This window comes from Sabethes cyaneus, chromosome 2, assembly GCF_943734655.1.
Source record: "Sabethes cyaneus chromosome 2, idSabCyanKW18_F2, whole genome shotgun sequence".
Lineage (NCBI taxonomy): Eukaryota > Metazoa > Arthropoda > Insecta > Diptera > Culicidae > Sabethes > Sabethes cyaneus.
In genome coordinates, this window is record NC_071354.1 from 137,456,433 (window position 1) to 137,481,889 (window position 25,457).

A 25,457-nucleotide genomic window follows, 5' to 3' on the forward strand; every position below is an offset into this window, starting at 1 on the left:
CTTGAATTTCGTTTCATTTCTTCTCGACACCGAAAACGTCAATCTTGTCAAGTAATCGCCCTTAAATTAAAATCACCAAAAATGATAATTTTATCGCAGGGCCCCAACTGCTAAACAACCCAGTTGAGCAATTAACATGTTTTTCAATCAGAGTTTCGTCGTTTACTCGATCAGGAGGAATGTATACCATGCATACACAGAACAGAAGTGGAAGTAGAAATCCAAACACGTACATACTACTTTCTACAGATACTAGCGAACCTGGCGGTAGCGAGTCACTTTTTTTCACGAAAACACACGAACGCATACAAATGCACACGAAAGCATGTGAAAGCTGCTATGCGATTGGTAGGGAGTGTTCTGCTTATATTGCTATTATTCGCTTCTATGCAATATTCTACCTTCCCAAAGAAAAATAAAAACAAAAAAAAAAATCTGTTACCAGTTTTGATCGCCGAATCCAATCACTTCCACTTCTGTTCTGTGATGCATAGATAGAGTATTTCGCCAGCAGTAGTAGTCGCGACTCATAGTTGTTCAACCGCTGAGCAATCTAGACGATTACCCATACGAGAAATGAAACTTAAACGGACAGCTAACAATACACCACTGCCTGTACGTTTACAACTATTTAAAGACGACCGGTCGGTCCTGTCGATATACAAATAGTACGAGGCATTGAACAGCAGTTACTAGACAAGTTCCGGAAGTACAACTTGCAGACTCATCATTTGTGTATAGGCTTTAAGTCGGCCGGTTCAGTAACCAGCGAAAAATACAAATTAATACGCAGCTTTTTTTATTATCGAAATTCTATATTTTATTCATAAAACAAACATTAGGTGTATTCACGTAGCGCTTGCTATGTTGCGTAAACGGTGTATTTCGTGTATATGCTGCCGCAATTCGCATAGCAGTTCCGGTTTCTATGGAAGCGGCTGAGTAGCGGCAGTATAAATACGCAATACTCCGTATACGCAACAAGCGCTACGGGAATACCCCTATTATTTAAATAACAACGGAATACGGCGGTTTACTTTACCAGCAAACCCGTCTCTGAATTTTAACTACGAACCTAAGACTTTCCGTTCAATTTGCCTATTGAACCAAATTCAAGAATAACCACCACACGTACCACAAGCAATATGCGTAAGTTGTTCAATGCTAAAGATGAACGAGTTAATGAGAAAATTTTGCGAATAATGCATGCCATCCCCTTCGTACCAATACATTGTCCTGGTGCTAATCTCTAAAGCAACGTTCAAGCGTCGTATTGAACGTTTTGCTCATTAGCTTCGTAACTCGATAAAATGGAATCAAAGCGCAGGCCATAGGAATATGGGGTAGTAAGTTGTTCAATGCTGAAGATGAACGAGTAATGAGACAATAATGCGCCCGCGCCTTCGAGTAAAAGCTGTTTCACATTCTCTTTTTATCTCCTTCGTACCCAGAATCAACACCAGGAATAATGTGTTGGTATATGCTTGTGCATTGAGATCAAAGCAACGTTCAAACGTCGTGTTGAACGGTTTGCTCAGCAGCTTCGTAAACTAAACTAATAATTTACCGAATTATTCGTATTGCATGTGCGTCGGTTCAAACGAAATCATGAACTAGTGATGAAAAAAAATTTTGTCGGGTTGAATTTTATTGCCTGTCCTATGAACAGGTTGAACATGCGGACGAGTCGCCACGTCAAACGAATAGAATTATGGCAGATAATGCTTTTCCGACGAAACTAGCTACGCCGATTCGCGTGACGGTAGATGGGCCAAAATCATGCGTCAGAATAGCGAGTGAAACAAAATGCTTTCTGTACAAAATTAGAAGTGCTGTACAGAATTGAAGTGCTTGGAGTTTGAATGGCAATAATTAACCGAAAGCATTAGTTCAAATAAGATGATTCTTAGATATTTCGCTTAGATTTCGAATTAATTTAACGCCTTAAATAAAAATGAGTTTATAGGTTTATTTTTCTCCTGATTCTATTATAAAATGTACAATGAGTTGATTTTTTGATTTTTAGCTCACTTAATTAGATATAGGCATTTTTTTATCTTAAGTATGTTGTTTAGCTTCAAGCAACAAGGCATTGTTTCAACATTCTTCACGTTTAATATGTTTTGGAAGATAAATTCTTTCTTGTTCTGTTTGCAATAAAAATGATTACAAATAAATAACCTTCTCACAATTTTGTTTTTAGTACAAATTTAAAAATAGTTTTCAAAAAATAAACTTTTGTTTGAGCGCTCGCGTTTTGTTTTGCTTTAGTGCATATAACTCTTCCTCTTAACAGAACATTCATAGATTTTATACGAAGAGTTTGCTTGCTTTGCTATTTAGTACACTGCTTGGATTCTCTGGTTCTGATTGTAAGTTGGAGTGAAACTTACTCACACTTCGTCAGGGGCCAGATTTGCATTGGTATAGTGACCACCACCGTCTCCATGGTGATCATCATGGCCGGTCCCCGACTGGTTAGCTGCGATCGTGGGAGACGGCGTCGAGATGATGAGCAGGGAACCATCCGTTTCGGTGTTAGTTCGATCCGCCATAGCTTTCATGGTGGCTTCCAATGAACGGATGCGGTTTTCATGTTTTACTATGATTGCCTTCAACTTTCGAAACTCGTCCTCAAACTTGCTTCGTAGGTCCATCAATGTTTGTTCCTACGAAAAACAAGAAAAATGCTAGAGAATAGAAATGCGTCAACACTGAGGCAATACTATGTTTACCGATACTCCGCTTACGATCACCTGGGGAGGTTGCTGACTAACTGCGGTGTTCGCACTTGGCGCCGACGGGGCTGTTCCGTTGGCTGTTGATCCATTCGATGCACTTGTGACGGTCGGAGGGGATCCTCCCGTTGTTGCTCCTGGAAGCAGAGAGCTCTTTGGTCCACGTGGTGGCATCTTGTCTAGTACGTTCGATTTCTTCGTCACCGTTAGCTGTGTGCTTTGAGCCTGCGATACGTAGCCACCCTTTTCGAGGAAAACATGATCCTATTGAGCGGTTTTCATACCATGTTCTAGCACTAATAATACTACAGGTGCCTTACAGACTAAATATGTGTTACTTGGATTTGTATGCATGTTGTGTACAGAGCTGACGAAAAGCTTATGATGTGTAAATCGTGTGAGTTTCATGCAACTTATGTTTTCAATCGTATTTTTAAACAAAAATATCCCATCAAGAAACCTGGCAAATCTAGTGGAAGAGATTTATTTATCTTGTTTATATCAATAGATATGTGTGCCTTGTTTGTGTTACATATCTAGATAGAATTAACAAAGGGCAAGTGTCGCAGATGTAAACAAAACGGATGAGAGTTATTGTTTGCTGGACCAGCATAATACTATCATGCTACATACTATTCTCAATGGGATTTTTTAGGTTAAACGGTGACTAGTTTCAAAGAGGACAGAAAATTGAATTTTAACTACAGGAAAAAAGAAATAAAAACCATTACAGTTCACTAAAATTTAACGGTAATTATTTCCTTCTTTTTTCTCATATGAGAATAAACTAAATATTCGGCATTCAAAACCAATCTGTAATTATAGCGCCAAATATTGACATTGCATTCATACGTAACGCCAAATCAACACATACTTTTACATTTGTAAGCCTTATAGAAAAAAAATTTTCACAATAAAGTAGTATTATTAAATGCAGTTATTCATCGATAACATGTCATGTTGTTTTTACTAAGAAAAGGAACTGCATTCAGAAAGATTCAGAAACATAAAGAGCAAAATCAGCCATTATTATCATGTTAACATCTAATGCTGTGTCCTTTTCTTACAGTATCTGTAATATTGTTAAATTAACGCTGTATACTAGGTGCGTGTACTTACTTTTAGCGACACTAATTGGGGGTCTGCATCGGCTCCCGATATCCAATCTTCAGCCGATATAGAGGCTTCATCAGCGAGCGTATCCGGATAAAGATCCTCTTGGAAAAGCTCGCTTTTTCTAGGCACTGTCATTGAGATCACTTGGCACAAGCCCCCATTGTTAAGTCGATAGAATCGTGCCACTTCACAAGTTGCTACGTCACATCCTCGTTTTGGCATCATACCGATAGCTCGCTGGGAATCTGGCGTCTGGAACTGGTTAATATAATGCACAAAAGGCTGTTCTGGTGTAACCTCGAAATAGCGGATAACGGAATCACCTTTTCCGCAGAGATAGATAAGATTTGTGTCAGGATCGTATAGAGGAAACATTACACCATTTGATGTATCCAAATCTACCATTACGATAGGATCGCCCAATGCGTCCGGCGCTCGTAGAGAATACTGTCTTTCCGAGGATCGGTTGAATCCTGTTGTAAAGATTAGTCCGTGTCGTAAAAATATAGCACGTGTAGCTTTCGATCCTTCATGTGCAAGTGCTTCGTTTAGTATTTCACCCGATCGAGGGTTGAGTATTCGAATCTTTTTATCCTTGCATGTTGTTACAAGTTGGGACCCGTCCCAATTCCAACATGCACTATATATTGTGTCGGGATGGCATTCGATACGTACCAGCACCTCACCGGTTCCAACATTCCAAATGACTATAAGGTTATCCGAGCCGGCAGTTAAAAGTACGTTTAACGCTGATGGGTGCCAAAGAACTAAGCCCACTCTTCGCTGATGATACACTAAATCCACAACCGGGTCAGTCATAGTTCGGGATAATCCACCATCGGGAATCTGCCATACCTGTTACGAAAAAAAAACAGAATACACAGATTTTATGTTTCAATTTTTTGTTGCATAAAAGAACATAATCGGCTTGAAAGCATATGTGGTACATCGAATCAAGTTAAAACTATCTTTCAGCTGAAGTACATTTTAGCGGTCTTTGTTTCTTGTTGTTTGTTAAGTTCTAAACGAACTTGCTATGTCATTGTCTTTGCGAACAAAACAGTACGTTCACGCTAAAAACTGTTACGATACTTTCAGAATGAAGTTTAGAGTAAAAAACTTGCAATATCTACGCCTTAAAACCCTCGAAAAATACCTATTTTCTACTGTTTTCATTCATTTATATTTATAAACTCTTTTGTGTTCTCATTCTCAAAAATTCAGTCCGCAAAAACCAGTACTGATTGACGAAACAGGCGACGTCGCCCTCTAAAACACTGATAGAGTTAAAAGCATAACCGACGCGACTATGCCCGCAGGCGGAGGTGTTCCTATCCTGCGCGGACTGCACGAACTGACTTTGAGATCTTTCTGCCAAAGGCCGGGATGCCAATTTGTGAATATGACGATGATGATAAGAGGAAAAATGCTAGTTTACAATCATAAAAAATGGATAAAACGTTGAAAAACAATTTTCGACTGATATTGGGTCAGCACAGTCAGAAATATGCATCTAGTTTCTCCTAAATCAACTTGAATATAAGGGAAGACTTAGGTTGGATGTTTCGAGTAAGATTTGGGGCGCTATTTACATTCATTTAAAAATACTCGAATTTTCTCAACCTGCAGCTAGTCTCAACCTTCAGCAGCCTAATCTATATGTTTGCAACTGTGTAATACGGTCGAACGGCCAATCATGACAACGTTAAGACATCGAAACGTGTTTCTCTTTCTCTTCTTAATTTATAATTTTTTTTTATTTTTCTCCTGCCAGTTCACTTACCTCCTCTCACCCTTTCCTTGCTTAGCTTTACCTGTTTTTTTGCTTATCGAGATGATTTTATAAATTCTAGAACACTTCGATCATCAATAGCAGATATCTTATTTGATCTAAATGGAACATGATTAGAATGGATTATTTAAAACATGGGATTAAAATCCACATGAATTTTTGTATCCCCTATTATTTGTATTTTAAACGTTAATTAAATTGATGGTAAGATTTTCCTTCGATATCCAACCGGATCTGGTGATTTTGCTCATTATTCCTTAGAAACATTGAATTTCTACCCTTATTTTTATAAGAATTAAGGATATTCAAAAGTGCGATTAATTTAGAACTAGTAGTAATCAGAGATCACCGTACTGGTCTTATTCTTATTCAGAATGAATGCACTCTCTAAAATAACGCAACGATCTACATTTGATAAATTTTATTCCGCATCCCACTTGAATTCACAAAAGTTTTCTTATATAGGGCACGGGAGGGTATTTTTAGCCTATTAAGCGATGGCACCTATTTTTTCGGCCTATAACCTAATTCTAGTTGAAGAACAGGTGGTTTTGGCGTTCTTTCAATAAAAAATAGTATATTACTCACAGTCTTGAGAAAATAGTTATAACATATTAAAATTGTCACCCCTATTCTGTATTTCGAACGAGTTTATGTTTCGTTCGAAACTGACATTTCGTTCGATAAACAGCGGTTCGAACGAAAGATCTCCATATGAAAAAACAACTCGAACGAAATATTTGCCAAGTCGATCGAAATATTTAAACTCGTTCGAAATACAGAATATGGGTGTGTATGTCGGCAAAGTATTTTTATTGGCGAAAGAAGAGGCGAATAGGCTGAATTTAAAAACCTGCTGAAAATACCCTCCCGTACCCTACCAACTTTCAGAATTAAACGTGACCGCTGTTCATTTACTGAGTATTTAAAAAGCTCTACACCACGTCAGTGGCGACTCGTCCGCATGTTCAACCTGTTCATAGGACAGTCAACAAAATCCAGCCCGACAAAATTGTTTTCATCACTCGTTCATGATTTCGTTTGCACCGACGCATATACAATACGAATTTAGTTTAGTTGCGAAGCTGATGAGCAAACCGTTCAACACGACGTTTGAACGTTGCTTTAGTGATTTCAATGCATAGGCATACCACCACATTATTCCTGATGTTCATTCTTGATAATCTTGATACTGAATTAGCACCAGGAATGTGTTGGTACGAAGGAGATAAAAAGAGAATTTGAAACAGCTTTTACTCGACAGTGCGGGCGCATTATTGTCTCATTAACTCGTTCATCTTCAGCATTGAACAACTTACTACCACATATCCTTATGGCCTGCGCTTTGATTCCATTTTACTTAGTTACGAAGCTAATGAGCAATACATTCAACACGACGTTTGAACGTTGCTTTAGAGATTAGCACCAGGAACAATGTGTTGGTACGAAGGAGCGCGGTTGGCATGCATTATTCGCAAAATTATCTCATTAACTCGTTCATCTTTAGCATTGAACAACTTTACGCATATTGCTTGTGGTGCGTGTAGTGTGGGCTTGTGCGTGCATCGCAGGAAGGTGGTTATTCTTGAATTTGGTTCAATAGGTAAATTGAACGAAAAGTTTTCGGTTCGTAGTTAAATTCAGAGACGAGTTTGCTGGTAAAGTAAATCGTCGTATTCCGTTGTTATTTAAATAATAGCAAGCGCTACGTGAAACCCCTAATGGTGGTTTTATGATTAAAATATAGAAATGCGATAATAAAAAAAAGCTGCGTATCAATTTGTATTTTTCGCTGGTTGAACAGGTAAGCTAAACCCCCACGAGTCGCCACTGCACCACGTCAAGGTTCAGTTTTATCGTAGGGAAATATTTCAATATTAAATATTTAATGAATTGTATATTAATTTTTTATTCATCCCTCATCAATTTATTTGGATTTTTGAACATATCATACGTCAAAAATTCGTAGTAGAGCCCAACATCGTCGAAATAAATGAATAAAGCTGATTCTCTCTTAGCGAAGGGACATCCGTGTGAAGCAAAGTCACTCAAGAGGCGCCGTATTTCATTTGTTGCACAGAACCTTTCAACTAAGCTTCAATTGATGCTAGTGTTTATTTCAACTGACGGCAATTGCAAGTCAGGCACGATTTCGCGATATTAACTGGGTTAACATGCGTTACATTGCAGGAAATATGCTATTCATTTGCTTTCAAGGTTTCTAGCCTTCTAATAAATATTTAAAAAAAAAGTATGAATTAAACTTTAGAGGCGATCATCATGAAGATGTGACACTGATTGAAAGAAGTTTTGATGCGAAGCGGTGGTATTTCAGTTGAAACTAATACTTCTTTACTTTATTGATAAGTAACGATTTGCAATTGAAAATGACGTTGTCGGGTTCTGGTTTGCAATTCATATACCAGGTACCATAAAAATAATTTATACTAAAAAGTTATAACCGAGATTTACAATTTATGTACAGCACAGTTCAATTTGTGGCCATACGAAGTTTGCCGGGTCAGCTAGTAAAGTAATAAACAAGTCGGGAGTTCAATCAAAACTATCTATAAAAAAAAACCCTGCAAAAGTCTATTTGTCGATTAAAATTTCAAAACAAAACTCAAATCATTATAATGTTGTTGAAAAAATAACTATACGATGCTCACTCTATCTGGAAAAATGTGGAAATTTTAATTTGTTTTCCGGGAAAATTCGTGACTATTGTTTCAAAAGAGAAGAAAATTTTAAGTTCTTTTCACTTTCAATACGTCTTTCCTTTTTTGAGTTTCGTACTCAATGACCGTTCGAGAAGTTTAATCTAAGCGATCTTTGTAACTGCGACGCCGTCGATTGCATAGAACAATTGCAATTACTTACTCGAAACATTAATTGTTTTTGTAAAAATCTTACAAAAATGCAGAAATAAAAACTGTAAAAGCTGTGAAGTTTAACAGCACAGCGCGCTTACAGTGAGCGGTGATGCTTAACAAAGTTTTCTAATGGGAAATAAGGAAGGCCGGTGCTAGCCAGTTTGACGCTCCACGCAAATCCTTAACCCTCTCTGTCCCATGGTCACAGTAGGTGATCCATGACTTCCGATGCTAAAATCAGCCGATTACATTTTTAAGGCATCTAAATACGAATATTTCAATTTCAGAACGTAGTAAAAACATGGCGTTAAAAAATTATTCGGATAGAATATTATGTTTACAACGACGCCGAAGTAACAAAAATGTTTATTGACACATTCTTGACAGTACTATACCCCTTTAGTAGTATGGCCTTTAGAATTAATTTTTACGTCTCTTGTTCAAGGCGGCTTTTCCCTACCCATTAGGACATATTGTTAGATGAAATAATTATGTAGGTTTTGCTTTGCTTTTTACAATTTTGGAAGTTAATTTCTTGTAATGGCAATATCAGAAAATAGAGCTAAAACCTTTTACTTTAAATTTCAGAGAAGAATCGGTTCGTCATCAGCTTTGCATGATAAAAGTTTCCGCTTGTGATAGGAGCGGATTCAATTCTCGAAAATGAACGGCGTATCAACGTCACAGTTAATAGTCATTTCTTTTACATCGCTGACGATTTACTAAAGCCTATTATCAGAATGACAAATCCTCAAAAACAATAAAGTTCTGTTCAGAATTTCTGTTGCTTCATACAAGTCATCGGTGGGCCGGCCACATCGCGAAGCCAGACGACTGTGCAAGGAAGCGCAGACCCTGCAAACAGGACTAATACAACAGGCCTTATTTCGAAAAAATCTAAAGAATTTCACGCAACATTCGTCTTACCTTCACGACACAGTCCTCAGAACCAGAGGCGATGACATTATCATTGTGTGGGCACCAGGCAATATCTAACACGGGGCCTTTGTGTCCGCCGACAAGGGCATGATCAGCTGCAATTCGGCCGACCTGAAACAAACAGGAACAAAGAATACATTGTTAATTGAGATATCTTTGAAAAAACAAACAGATTGAATCATAAGTCTGAATATTTTGAACGTTGTTTACACGATCATTTTGCTATTTTTGCGTTTCCGCTTGCCCTATGATTATTATTCCGATCAATAAATAATTTTACCTACTAATACTACAAATATAAAAATTCCAATATGCCGCTACCTACTACAATTTCCAAGGGATATGGGAAAACGTTGTTTCAGACTGTCGGTAACTAAAAATAGTTTTGCGCACGAACTCCGCGTCATTGCATGCGCAACGGAGAGCAATACCATCGACGTTGAGGGTCACGTTCGCGGTATTCTACGTTTTCTCCTTAATATTTTTTTCCACTAATACAAAGATGGTGACGTTCTTAACTGTTTGCTACGTGCGACCTTATAACACACCCGCCGTCAGTGGAAGGAAGCCAATGGAGGTGTTGGCTTTGGCTCATCGTTACGACTTTGAACCTGGACGCAAAACTTTGGCCATCTGAGAAACGACTATATTTTCACTTACGGGCTCAATGGTTACTCAAAAATAGCTCGTGCCCTTTATTAGCCGGAAACGAAAACGAAAACTTTTATGTGACAAGTCTGCCTGGCTCTTTGTATGTAGATTAATGGATAAAATATGTTATATGTATCTACTAAAATATTGTATATTTTATGTTTTTTTAAAGAAAAATCCTCACATGGTGAGTTACATTTACACCTAGTATATAGCTAGTTAAGTTTTTGGTTTAGAAACTCCGTGCATATATTATACATACATATATTTTCTTCCTATCTATATAAACCCAAAAATATATATAAACACAATATAAACGATGATAATATTAATGATAATGTTACACTTTTCCAGAATATCTTTCATCGAACGATCCCATCATGCTTTAAGATAAATCCTAACGGGTGACAACTAAAATTTTGGAATTTTTTTCTCAAGCTGTCAAAAAAAGACAAAGATACATGAAGAAGATCTGATTTACCGAAATTAAAGATACATTGTCCATTGTTGAAAAAAAATCGGCGCAACTCTAGTGAATAAAAGTTACAAAAAAAGCAAAGTCTTGGGTTTAAACGTCGTTAAAGACTTGTCCCTTCTTTATCTACTTCGCACCCGACAGTACAGGACAATTACGGTGCAACGATCTTACTAACTCTATCTAAGCAAAGCAAAGCGAAGCCAAACTTGACCTTCTGTTTTATACGACAGAGCTCGCAGCTAGCTGTTACAACAATACAGGACAATTTCAGGGCCAGTTGATTCGAACATACGACGACTGGCTTAGTAGGACATTCATACCTCGAGGTCACCTGGGAGCACGATCTAACCCAAGCGATATTCGAACATCCCAAGTAACAATTAGGGTTTTATTACACTCTTATGATGGCATAGTACAATAAAACTTACATTGTTATTTGGGATACGACGACTGGCTTGTTAGACCAACGTCGTACCTCGAAGCTAACTAGGAGGAATGTTAATTAAAACCTCTTGAATATATCTAATTCTAGTGATCTTTCCAAACATGCTTCCCACTTGAAAACTACAAAAAAAAATGGTTAAACAACTGAACGAAAAATAGTTCAAAAATATTCTTGGAAGTCTAATTTCTTCTAAATATATAAAAATGAAATTCTGTTTGTGTGTCCGGGATAGCCTCGCAAACCGCTCGACGGATTTTGATGAAACTTGGCATACACATTGCGTATGATGTGAGGAGTGTTGCTAGCATGGTTTGAGTCCCCTTCTAGAATGAAACACAAATTTCTGCATAACTCGGGAACTAATCTAGCAAATGGAACCATATCTGGAAATATATAGCAAATGGAACCATATGGTGGATTGAGACTCCTCCTTCCTCTAAAAGGGGGGGCTCACATACAAATAAAACAAAAATTTCCTCATAACTCGACTATTAATCATGCAAATGAAACTAAATTTGGCGTGTGTGGGTTTTTGGAGGCAAGTATTTTTTCTGTGGTAGTATGTGACACCTTCCCTCTCTGGGACGGGGGGTCTCTCATACAAATTAAACAGAAAAAAGTAATCGAACTCGAGAAATTTTAAATTCTTCCATAAAACATTAGTCAATAACAATACCACCAAAAACTACCTAATACTAAACTACCAAATACTAGATGATTCGGGGCGATACGGCCGCAGGCAGCGAGTGTTGATGTCCATACAAAATGGTCTATGGTTTCTGACCAGTTTTCAACTGATTTCAAACGAACTGCACTGATATTTTATCGCCATTTCGCCTACATTGAAAAGAACTGTAGCATTAAATAAATAAGTGGTTAATATAAAACTTTCTTCCCTCTTCTTTAGCAGCATAAAGCCGGGATGGCAAGTGGTGTATCTAGAGTTACTCTCCGCTGTATAGGGTCCTGGGCTATTTGTCGCCAATTAGTTGATCATCTCGACACAAGCAAATCGGCTTCAACCTGGTCGAGCCATCTAGTAAGTTGGGTCTCTCTATTCCTAAACGCCCTCATACACGTACGATCATGTTGACCGAAAATGTTGGAGAATTCATGTTCGGTCAACACTCTCGCCTGTGTATGAGCGCCGCGAACCAAGCTAGCAAAAGAAGATGTTGGGCTTGTCGCTCGACCTGAAGGACCCGCGAACATTTTATTCGTTTCCAGCCTAACATATGCGTACCCATATGGGGCTCTTAAGGCCGATGGAGGTCTAGAAGAGAACAGATGCACTGCACTAACTGACCCATCGTACTCTCCCAACTTTCGACAAGTATACTTTGAGAATCATTCCACGTAGTGCTTGCAGTGCATGGTTTATACGCCTACGCCATTCTTCGCCCATTTCCATTTGCGCCCCAATTCCTTCTGATGAAAATCTATTCGCAACAAAACACAACTATCAAAACACTCAGATAAACGTAGTGGGAAAGTCGCATTGATGATATTAAATTATTTAGAAATTTTTTGGGAGATTTTCGAATCTTTTCAAAATCCGCAATCAGTACATTCATCTTCGATGAAGTAGCAAGGTATGAGGACGAAGTTTCTGAAGTAACAGGAAATATGAACCGAATTTTTCGTTTTTGAAGGTGTATCATTATAATAATGGGTTTCAAGAAACCGACAATTATTCAAACGAAATGGCGGTTGACTGTGACTAGTGTGGCGAAGCCCGCATTTGTGTGGGCCAATGTCTCACACACGCGTACTCGTTCTAATGAACACGCCGACATAAGCATTTCTTTCGGACTCCCGCTCGTGTTTAGTCATGCACTACAACGACTTTTGCGAGTGTGTATTTAGCTAACAGCCACGGTCGTCGCTCAGCAACACAGTCGTACACAGCAACGCCGGCTGTTTTTCGTTTGTTCTGGGGGCGCCATTCTGAGAATTTACGTGGAGCAGCAATTTGGCTAGCGCCGGCCCTGAATTTTGCCAACATTATCATTTTATGGGTTGGTAAAAAACTCAAATTGTTACGTGAGATTAGAAATTTGCGCTATGATTTAGAAATATCTTGGTTTGTCAAAAAGAAAGCTCTTGGTTGCAAGATTACAATTCAGCAAATCTTCAGCATTATGCATCTACCACCTTTTTAGAATGGCGCAGCAACGCGAGTCGGGTCCTCTAATCTATACCTATAAAAAGGATTTTTGTCTGTCTGTCCGTATGTTCCTTATAGAATCGAAAACTATTGAACCAATCGGCGTGAAAATTTGCATGTAGAGGTTTTTGGGGCCAGGAAAGGTTTTAGTGATGGCTAGAGACCCCTCCCCCCACTAAGAGGAGAGGCTCCCATACAAATGAAACACAAATTTCTGCATAACTCGAGAACTCAAGCAAATAGAACAAAGTTTGGCATGTGGGTGTTTTCGGTGACAAGAATTTATTCTATGATAAATTGAGACCTCTTCCCTCTTTATAAGGGGAATTATAACTCCTCTCCCCTTTAAGAGGGGGGGCTTCCATACAAATTTCCTCATAACTCGAGAACTAATCAAGCAAATGGAACCAAATTTGGCATGTGAAGGTTTTCGAGGGCAAGAAAATTTTCTATGATGAATTAGGACCCCTCCCCACTTTAAGAGGGGGGGGGGGGCTCCTGTACAAATAAAATACAAACTTCCTCATAATTGGAGAACTAATCAATCAATTGGAACCATATTTGGCATGCGGGTGTTTTTGGAGGCAAGAATTTTTTCTACGATAAAGACGGGTCTCTACTTTAGGAGGGGGCTCCTATACAAATGAAAAACAAATTTTTTCATTACTCGAGAACTAATCAATGAAATGGAACCAAATTTGGCATGTGAAGGTTTTAGGAGGCAAGAATTTTTTCTATGGTGAATTAGGACCCCACCCCACATTAGGAGGGGGCGCTCCTATACACATGAAAAACAAATTTTCTCATAACTCGAGAACTAATCAATCAAATGGAACCAAATTCGGCATGTAGGGGTTTTTGGAGGCAAGAATTTTTTCTAAGATGAATTATGACTCCTCCCCTTTTTAGGAGGGGGGCTCCCATACAAATAAAATACAAATTTCCTCATAACTTTAGAAGTAATCAAGCAAATGAAACTAAACTTGGCATGTGGGTGTTTTGGTAGGCAAATTCTTTTTCTATGGTGCATTGAGACAACTCCCCTCTTCAGGAGGTACATAATGACCCCTCCCATACAAATGATATATGTACAAATTTCCTTATAACTATAGAACTAATCAAGCAAATGGAACCAAATTTGGCATGTGGGGGTTTTGGAGGCAGGAATTTTTTTTATGATGGTTTTAGTCGCCTCACCCCTGTGGTAGGGGGGTAGGACTCTTATACAAATAAAACAGGAATTTTTGCGTAACATAAAAACTAATCGAACTCGAGAAATTTTAGACTCTTTTATAAAACATTAGTCAAAAACAAGATCACCAAAAACTATCAATTAGGTTTATTTATTTTCCTAGGTCTACTGACCTCTATTACTTTCTTTCAGTTGGGTCCGAACGAGCGACATCGAGTAAGGAGAGAATAACCCCTGCGAAATGGTACTTTCCACAAAAATATTTTCCGTGACATGGTACATCCCGCGTAAGATTTTGCGCGAAATGGTATTCCGCGAAACTCTATATTCCGCGTTATGGTTATATAATCATGGCGAATATTTTAATGCTATCCGCTTTATTTTATCAGGCTAAGCAATAGGGGAGTTGTTCTCTACTTTACTGTGAGGAAAATTTGTATATTAAACCTCCCATGAACTCCTCAGAAATTTGCAAAACTCGAGATTGTGACAAAGGTCATCCGAGATTCACGATTTATGTACAACACAGTTTAATTTGTGGCAATACGAAGTTTATCGAGTCAACTAGTATATTAATAAACATTCTAATATAGTGGTAAATTTTAATATAAATTCTCTATTCAAAATTAGGTAGGTATGTATTATTAAACTGTGGTTGAGCCTTATAAGGCCGTGACAACTACGTGGAAAATACAAAACTTTATTAAAACGTAACGCTCGCACGGGGAAGAATATATTTGTACTGTTTTGTTTGTTACAGTTTAAATACCGTTCAAGCACCATATTCAAAACAGTGCCTAATTCCGAACAGTTGCAAATTTTTCATAAATATTGACAAAATGCAATTTAATCACTACATCTGATGATTTCATATTACATATTAAAATGGTTTAAATAGCTAAAGTGTTGTCAATATTTAAGAAAAATTTGCAACTGTTCAGAATTAGGCACGGTTTTGAAAATGGTGCTTGAAGAAATAGTGGCAGTATAGTTGACACTTTCCGTTAAACCCAAAAAACAATGGTGGCGATATACTTTTGAATATTCATTCCGGGGATGAATCTGCATAATACATCGCAAAAGGCCCTAAATAGAGTGTAACCACAATTTTTCCATTTTTCTGCAAATTTAAACTAAATTTGATTTTGAGTGATTCCAAAAGTAATATTTTTCAAGTTCGGCTGTAATAAAAAATAGGAATGTTACACGACATTATCGGAACCCAATAAAATACTGAGACAATCTTATTAGAGAAACGGAAAAATATTTTTTGCTGGTGGCATGGCAATATAGTTGCCATTGCCTTATCCCTTTATAAGCGTTAAGTTTATTAGTTAATCAATTTGAAATTTGAATCATCAACTGGTAGTATGAGACATTAATCATCAGAAATCAGAAAAATAGCTGGAAGAAAAGCAGATCAAAATTCAAAATGTTTGACAACAAATTTGATTTTGTAAGTTCCTTATTTTTTACCCTTTTGGTAGAAGTTCTACAACATTTGTGATAACGTGAATGATAATAGATTATCTACATTGTGATATGACTCAACACTGTTTTACGTTATCTCTACAGCTTGATTCCAGACTAGAGAGGAAATGCAAAACAACTTTCATGGGCAAAAACGTCTCAATATCTCATTATATGACAGACGAATGCATTTCTCATGGTGGTTAGATTTTAAAGTTGCTGCTAAAGTATAAAAACTATGATTAAAAATAGAACAACAAGTTAGAAATTCTATTTTTGCGCTGTCCAAATTTGAAATACATAAAGCGTGTTTTTATACACTATGCTTTCGCACGCACTTTCGGCTTCGAAAATCCGCTAAACGCTAGACGCTTTGGGTTACTAGTCTACTCTGCAGGAAAGAGCATCAGCTGAAAATTTTCGTTTGCTTTATAGTCTTTAGAGCACTGAAGACGGCTGAGTATGATTGGATGAAAATTAAGCATAGCACAGCAAAAGTATAGAATTGCGTCTAGTAGACATTACGTTATCTGATGTGCCGGCAGTATAATAAAAAGAACGAATCAACGGAAATTTCAGGTCCTATGGCCCCATTAAGAGAATTTAATGCCGTTATGAACTTTAACAAATAAACAAATAAACTTGTTAGCTAATGTTGATTAAGAACAAATAAAATCAAAAAGCAAAATTGATAACTCGAAGTAAAACAATACTCAATCATTCTTATTTTCGTGCATAACAGTACGCAGTTTTATTCTGTTCAAATATTTTGTCATTTGCATTGCCTCACGGTTTACGGGTAGATCTGTAACTCTGAATATCGTTCAAGTTAAAGTTCACATGAATAGTTTTAACTCTCTCGTGCCCACGGCCACCTTTTGGTGGATTAGAGATAGTTCTCTTTAACACCCTTTAAATCCTTATTATTTCATTTTTACCTTTGTTTATATTAATACTAGCGGACCCGACAAACTTAGTATTGCCACAAATTAAACTGTGCTGTACATAAATCGTGAATCTTGGATGACCTTTGTCACAATCTCGAGTTTTGCAAGTTTCTGAGGAGTACATGGGTGGTTTAATATACAAATTTTGCTCACAGTAAAGTAGAAAACAACTCCCCCCATTGCTTAGCCTGATAAAATAAAGCGGATAGCATTCAAATATTCGCCATGATTATATAACATTTCGCCGCATACCGCATACTTCTCGGTTGACCATAACGCGGAATATAGAGTTTCGCGGAATACCATTTCGCGAAAAACCTTACGCGGGATGTACCATTTCACGGAAAATGTTTTCGTGGAAAGTACGATTTCGCAGGGGTTATCCTCTCCTTACTCGCTCGTTCGGACCCGGGTCGAATCGGGTCGCTCGATCGGACCCAACTGAAAGAAAGTAATAGAGGTCAGTAGACCTAGGAAAATAAATAAACCTAATTGATAGTTTTTGGTGGTCTTGTTATTGACTAATGTTTTATGGAAGAGTCTAAAATTTCTCGAGTTCGATTAGTTTTTAAGTTACGCAAAAATTTCTGTTTTATCCCTTCTGCGTCCCTTCTTATAAGGGGGAGGAGTCTCAATGCACCATAGAAAAAGAATTTGCCTCTCAAAACACCCACATGCCATATTTAGTTCCACCTGCGTGATTAGTTCCAGAGTTATGAGGAAATTTGCATTTCCTTCTCCCCCTCCTGCTCCTCCTCCTCCTCCTCCTCCTCCTCCTCCTCCTCCTAAAAAGGAGAGGGGTCCTAATTCATTGTAGAAAAAATTCTTGTCTCCTAAAATACCCACATGCCAAATTTTGTTCCATTTGCTTAATGTTTTTTGAAACGATGGTTTTACAATTGATGAAGGGACGGGTAGGGGAAAGAAATGAAAATTTTTTGCTGAAGGAGGGGAAAGAGCGGAAAGGTGAGGAGAGAGGGGGGGTGTATTGGTAGCGACGCTTAACAAGTAGTCGTTTTGACTCCTACTTTAGGTCCAATGCTGGAAGGTGCATGGGTCGAGCATGAGTCGGCCAAGCTATAATCTGAGATTATAACCGGATTCGAACCCACAACACTCGTCATGGTATGTGACTCGCTGGTACTTGTACCTTTGAACCATAGATGCGCTGGACAAAAGGAGACTGCAAAACCTGCAAGCGTCTGGTTGGGTTTTTAGACACAAATTGTGCCTCTTCCTTCGTCTACTGTAGAAAACCACTGGCCGAGAAGTTTGAATCTAACTTGTTTTTACTGGCAGGACCTTCTCATTATAGTCATGTCTTTTTTACACACGATTATTACCAAAACTTCTCGTGAAACACTAAAATAGAATATAGATTCTGACTGTAACTATGCGAAGATTTTAGAGTACTGGTGTAGAATTGTATTAATGAAACCATATAAGAAGCTAATAAAGCAAAAAGTATAACACCAGAGAAACGTTTCCTATTGTTTTTTGGAACGGAACTAGAAATTTGCATGTATGGGTTTTCGAATACGGGGAATGTTTTGGAAGAGAGAAGACAAGCAAGGACATCAAAATGGTCTAGGTTTAACCGCGGTGATAAGAAATTTTGTTGAAATGAGGAAACTTCGTCACTTGTTTTGGCTTACTTCCCAAGCACAGATATCAAATTGGTATAGGTTTAGATCATCGTAAAGAATCTTCCAACCAATCACGAAGCGAGAATTCTGATAAAACATAGGTTCATTATTTTCAATTTTTCAATAGTTCAACATCAAGAATCCATACTTTTCTTCATTTGGGTCAATTCTTAGAAGATTTTCCGATCGATTGGTGTAAGAATATTGAAAATCGATCGGAAACCCGCTGCGCTATTAGCGCTCAAAACCTTTCATTTTTCGTGACGCTCGCATTTTTTGATTTTTTGGAATGACACCCTATCTCGAAACTTGCCGTAAGACGTAGTCCTACGTCAAAAGTTGAATTTTATGTAAATCTTGAGGTCTATATCATGTGATATTTTAAAAATTTGCCATGAAGCAACTAACAAATGGCCCGAACGGGGCGAAAGTGCGATTCATGGACGAGCAAAAATGCATAGGTAATTATATAGTTCTAGGCACTGTATTACAGATACAAGAAATGGAAGTTCTGCAGAATACTGTATGATCTACTGATGCTGGCCGAAGCAAAATAGTTTCTATCCGCTGGTGAAACAAAAAAAAACGTTTGGTAAAGTTTCGATCTGACTTAGGCTGCAGTATACCAGCGGAAAATAAAAAAAGATGCAAATTAAGAATATTCCTTTTGGAAACTTGTCTCAGATTGCAGATATTATGGTTTTGTTAGCTACAGCTGTGCCAATTTCATAATTTTTAGCTTCGCACTTTTGCCCCGCTAGTGGGGTAAAAGTGCGATTTGGCACTTAATCAGAAAAATAAAGAATTTATTTTGCATAACGCTATTACCCCAGATGATTTATAGTTGAAGGTGAAAATATTGAGTTATTGCATCAATATAAAATATATTTTACTGTTGTGCTTCTTTATATCTCATGAAAATTGGTGCCCCACCGTTCTCTACCTATAAAATTAATTTCTATCTGTCCGTATGTTCCTTATACTCAGAAACTACTGAACCGATCGGCGTGAAAATTTGCATGTAGGGGTTTCTGGTGCCGGGGAAGGTTCTTATGATAGTTAGAGACACCTCCCCTACTTCAAGAGGGGGGGGGGGGCATACAAATGAAACACAAATTTATGCATAACTCGAGAACTAATCAAGCAAATGTACCAAAATTTGGCATGTGGGTGTTTTTGGAGGCTAGAATTTTTTCTATGGTGTACTGAGATCCCTCCCCTTTCTAAGAGGAGGTGCTCCCATACAAATGAAATACAAATTTCCTGGTAACTCGAGAACTAATCAAGCAAATGGAACCAAATTTGACATGTGGGGGATTTATATTCCACAACAGTTAAATCGATGCGAGGACTAGGAAAAACTAATTAGAGGTCAGTAGACCTAGGAAAACGAATAGACCTAGACAGATGTGATCTCTGCGGGGGGACTGCCCCCCCCCCGCAGTGGCCAGCGCTTCCGACGGCGAGTCACCGGCGAACACTCGCCGTTGCCTGCGGCCGGCTCGCCCTGAATCATCTAGGAAACGTTTGCTGCTAACATGGTTTTCCGCGAAACAATATTTTCCGCCAAATGATTTTCCGCGAAATGGTTCTTTCCGCCAAACGGTTTTTCGCGGAATAGTCCTTTCCGCGAAAGGGTTTTCGGCGTTTTTGGTACTTTCCACGAAATAGTACTTTCCGCGAAAATGTTTTCCGCGAAATGGTATTCCGCGAAACGGTACTCCGCGATATGGTCATCGGCGAAATGTTATACAACCGATATACTGTCATACTCGATGATTCATCACGAAAACGGATTAACTAGGCATGTTTTTCACAAATATTTCAAAAAACTTCAAAATACAAAACAGGGGTAGAATGCATCACAGCGGGATCGAACAGTTATAAAATATTTTTAATTTGCAGTACATCTTTTGTTTCGGATTATTTGTTAAAAATGTAGCAATATTATGTATTGTATAGGACTTAGAATTTGCCTTAAACCTAATTGTACATTGTTTAACTTACAATATTTCATCACACATCAGTTGGAGAAAAGTAGATGATTAAATTTTATTGCCAATTATGTTGAGATATGAACCCACTGTATCCCAGCAAACAAGCGTATGTAAAAAACGCTATAACGAACGCTTCCGCCATTTCGGCAGCCTATTTTTAGGAGTTTATACAACACGTGATTGAATGTAAATTTTTTGGTTGCGTTTAACGCCTAGCTGGGCAAACTTAGTGCGTTTTGTCCACGGGCTTTGGCGTTCTGCCTCACATAATGATTTTGAATCTTGCCAAAAATCGTCAAAAATAACAAAAAATACTGGTTTTTGTTAGGAAATTTCACCAGGAGTAAGTGTGAAAAAGATCCCATAGTCTTCTAGAAGTTGAAAAACGTGGAACAAGCACGCCGGTGCTCTGCAAAATGATGTTTTGCTTAAGCGGTGCATTCTGCACCACTGTACCCTACATACAAATTATCGTTTGAAATATTCTTTCTATTGAATTTTTTTGACATGTATAAGTAACGTATTTCAATGGCAACTAAATCAAAGTATAGTTTAAAAACATTCAATGAACAAAAATGAATTCAAATAACATATACCTATTATATGTATTGTTAGGCCAAAGCTTCTATTATCATCACCAGTCGATCTTATGATTGAAAAGTTTGCATAGTCCACAATACAAATAGAATACTAGAGAACGCAATTTCTGTTTGGTAAACTTACCTTATTATGAGGTAGCACGATAAAGGCACCACCGCCCGCTGATTCTACGATAATGGCGAGAAATTTTGGGTTGACGGCACAGAATGTGGAATCCCAACTGCTCTTGGATACCCTAATGTTGTCGTAGCACTGCTCACGTTTGAGTGCCTGACCATACACATGCCGAAATTTTGAGCTTCTCACTACTCGAAATGACATACTAGCTTCCTAAGTTTTCCTTCTGTCAACCAGATTCTCGTACAAAAGCACACAGTAGCACAATCACTTTACTCTGCTGTTGCGGTGAAATTTATCACACTTACGCACTTGCTAGGAAACGTTTTCTTCACGGCTTATCAGCACTCGATTTCAAATGATTTTTAATTGTGTAAACCTTGAAATTTGAATAGCTTCATAAATTTCTATTTTAAAGCACAATTTGTTCCAACAGTAATTTTTAAAACCTGAAAAAAACACCATATAAAGAATATATTAGTTGTAAAGAAATTACACCTTAGGCTATGCTTTGTTTATTCAAAATAAATAACAAATCAGGAAACAATATCAAAAAGTCGAATATAAACTGGTTTTCAAATAATCAAACATGTTCTGCCTACTTTGTGCATTAACTGGTGACAAAAATTGTAAATAATCCTATCATAGAAAAAATTTTACGCTTGTTTCGCTAAAAGGATATAAAATATTACATAGCATCCTTTTAGATACCTGCAAATATTTTTTAACTGTGCTAAAAATATTTTTCATATAAATACAAAACCTACTTAAGATAATTGTTTTCTCTATCGATTCCTTACAAGAGATGCAGTTTATTTTACCACTATCTTATGAAGTACCTAGGTATAGTCAACACCTTTTTGCGTTTGCAAGAAAGCCAAAACGAGACATAACCTTGGTACTACCTTCTTTTCTCAAGACTTGATTTATTGGACTACGAAACTAACTGTTGTACTGTATTCCTGTATGTATTAATATTCCTAATTCACTCAAATACTGCTTTGCTTGATGTTGCATCCTCAGTATATATGAAAAAAAAAAAACATAAAGCAGCTACAGCCATTTACATTAAGACCTCTAATATATTTTACTCTTCAATGATGCATGACTGATGCCACAGACCGACGTTAATAATAAATTTTGAAGCGGATGATGTCAGAGACTTAGATTTAGAATTCATGATCAGAATAACTGCTGATATTTATAACATGTTTATTTATAAACATATCTATAAGTTTTTCAGTTTGTCTATTTCGAGCATTCATATGTCGGATAGTGAGCTGCAAATTATGGATGGCTATGTAAAAATTTACAAGAGTAAACAAATCTACAAATATAATTTGCAGAAACAATCAATTGTTTTCTTCTAACAGCCCCAACAAAAATAAGATAATTTTCAATTTCGATTAATTTTTCAATTCTTCATAATAGATAAGCACATAGCGAAGCAAAGTCATGGATATTATAAACGTCCTTAAGAACTTGACACTTCTTTATCGACAGACTTCGCAGCCGAGATAAGCACATAGGCAAACTGCAAATAAGTGCTTACTCAACAATCTTTTTTTAACATTACCTTATTCATTTTTAGTATGGCATACTTAGAAGGAAAAAGAAGTCAAACTCATTAGTAGATCAAACTAAAATCCACTCTAGTGTCAGATTAACAGTGAAAAATGCGGTACGTTGCATTAAATGATTATCACAGTAGTCTAAATAGTCATAAAAGGGGCAATATTTCTAACAAAAATTAACCCAGACTGTTTCCTGTGGGTTAATTAGACTTTAATTTGCAACATGCGGTACACCACACGACTTGTATTTGGATTCTACTTTAATCAATTAATTTATCAATCAGAACCAATTAATCAGAACCGATATATTGCATTTACATACTTTATTTTTGATGGTTTTTCTTTTTTAATCTTTGGTAATAACTCTCAACTGTAAAAAGACGGTTTAGTTTTGTTGTAATCTCAAGAGTATTGCGGCATTTAAACCTGCTTTAATAGCTCGAATCATTGCTGTGAGCACAGTGGTACACTAATGTGTTATTGATAGTGCATCAAACAGTACTGCTTGGATTCCAATGTTTGTCATTGCAGGTCAGATTTATTTACAAGAAAAACAAAATTTATAACACAAAAGCTAAAAAAACGGTAATTTTTCAAGGTGTACGAATAATCATGCTAGAACAGTCTTTGGTTAAGCAAAAATTAAAACAACACCCACGGAGTTTCTGCACGGTATATCGAGTTGTCGTATGATACTTTCCTTGTAGCATGGCAGTAATAGCCGACAAGAAAAGACAACACGGACGAAAATAGAGATGCCGTAAATCGGTTGGGCCAAGGCCCTGGAGACCGCGTTTGGTTGGGAGTTGGCGATGATTCTAGACTTAATATGCTTTCTTTGCGCCTTGTACTGTGACAAGATTTACGATATATGTACCTACTCTGATTTTAATTTCTTCTCACGTCAACTCCACTTTTGGTAGGTATATGCAAACACATCATCATTTGACCTAGTTTGCGTACACCGACACAGCACAGCCTGTTGGTAACATACGAGTTGGTGAAAACTTTAACCTCCAATTCGTGGTATTGAATATTTCACTGACTCTTATATCGTGTCACTTAACTTTTTCAATCGAATTCTAAATGTCTTGTTTTAACCTCAATAAGTTATCATCACCACAGAAAGCGATAACTTTTTATCATCGCACCCTTGAGTTAATACACACAACCCGGCCTTCCAGCAGTACAAATGATAATGCTTTATGTAAGTATACTAATTGGTTTAGGGTTTAGCACTTTTTATTACAAGATGACTAACCCGCTTTGCCACTCTAAATTTCCGAAAATTCAGTTCACATTACCAGTAAACACGTCATTTTTTGAACGGACGAGATACAACTGCTTGATGGTAGGACCCTCGTTGGGCCTGTTCTCTACTGTGAAAATTATACTGCCAAAAGAAACACACACCCAGCTTTTCTCTTGCCATGTCTACTGTTATTTGCACCACATTGTACACCAATCATACACATAAATAGAAGCGGTGATTCGACAATGAATGTTTAATTCAAAAACTAATTGTCAATACTCTTATATTCAAATTTTATTTAATTATATTAGATTAAATGGTTTCAAGTTTTATACGCAGAATTGTTAATTCAAAAATTACACCCAATCTTCAATTTTTTTTACTTTTTCAAAGGGATTTAAAACTAAATTTATAAGTAGGTATTCCTCAATGTGAAGCTTTCTGAAATTTTTTAATTAGATTATAAAAGTGCACGTGGCTCTTTGTTGCAATAGGTTTTACAATTTTCCAAATTTGTTATAATATTGCTAATTTGCGCACCGAAGCATGTATATGTACTCTACCATTCGCACAAGTGTTGAGCTAAGCGTTGAGCGGTATCACAAACTTCAAAAAATAAAATCACGACACACGCAGCGAACGAAAGAAAATACAGAAAATTCCTGTGCACACAAACGCCCCCGTCCCACTGACTTGCGGCGTAAAGTTCACTTGTTTTCTTGATTGAATTGAGTAATATTAGCACAGATAATAATGCCAAACTGAACACCGACCATACCTGCATAGTAAACACTCAAAACATACAACAATTTTAACACCTAAACTTTTAAAACGAACTCAAAACAGGATAAGTTTAATTTTAGTGTATTACGATCAATCCAAAAAAGGCAATGATCAAGTTGGGCTTGCCCGATGTGGCAAAAGCGACGATTGTGTTGGTATATTGCTTTCTGAAGGATGAAACGTTAAATGTAGTTCAATAATTCATCGTCCAGAGTGCACTGTGAAGCAGACATGATGACAGAATAGTCGGGTCATAAACCCATGCATAAACCTGTGTAGTTATAATTTTTCACAGCAAACGCTTGATAAAGCGGTGTTTTGAATGGACGGTTACCGTTATAACCAACCGGGTGTCATTAGAAATACTCAGAGGTGAGAGATACAAGGAAGCAGCCATCTTGGGAGCCAATCGAGCAGCGAGAATTGCCAAAAGGAAGCCAATCGAACACGCATACTGTTTGCTTAAATGTTTGATTAACAAGTATTGAAATAATTATGAAATCTACTTAAGCTATTGTCACGCACCTTGAATATTATACTCGGACACAGTGTGTATAAAGCTTTGCAATGCATTTTACACTGATTAAGTTGAAAGGTATATCGCTCTATAGTGCAAAATTGATGTAAATAAAACTGAAGCGGATTATGTTGAAAACAATCAAGTCACACTGCTACAGCAT

At 37.3% G+C, this 25,457-nt stretch overlaps 1 protein-coding gene across 4 annotated transcripts; it reads right to left on the reverse strand.

The window, feature by feature from the left end:
* Positions 1-1,969: 1,969 nt before the first annotated feature.
* On the reverse strand, positions 1,970-24,877 carry LOC128734453 (coronin-1C-A). 4 transcript variants are annotated; one of them, XM_053828663.1, is made up of 6 exons: positions 24,773-24,877; positions 21,175-21,617; positions 9,447-9,569; positions 3,858-4,709; positions 2,736-2,981; positions 1,970-2,669 (listed from the first exon to the last, which is right to left on the reverse strand). In XM_053828663.1, the coding sequence occupies exons 2-6, from the start codon at positions 21,370-21,372 to the stop codon at positions 2,394-2,396; spliced, it is 1,695 nt and encodes a 564-aa protein (XP_053684638.1). In that variant the 5' UTR covers positions 21,373-21,617; positions 24,773-24,877; the 3' UTR covers positions 1,970-2,393. The 4 variants fall into 4 exon arrangements, with proteins under 4 accessions (XP_053684638.1, XP_053684635.1, XP_053684636.1 ...); XM_053828660.1 differs by having other exon boundaries at positions 2,736-3,002; XM_053828661.1 differs by lacking the exon at positions 24,773-24,877 and adding an exon at positions 24,047-24,142 and having other exon boundaries at positions 2,736-3,002.
* Between the last annotated feature and the right edge of the window lie 580 nt (positions 24,878-25,457).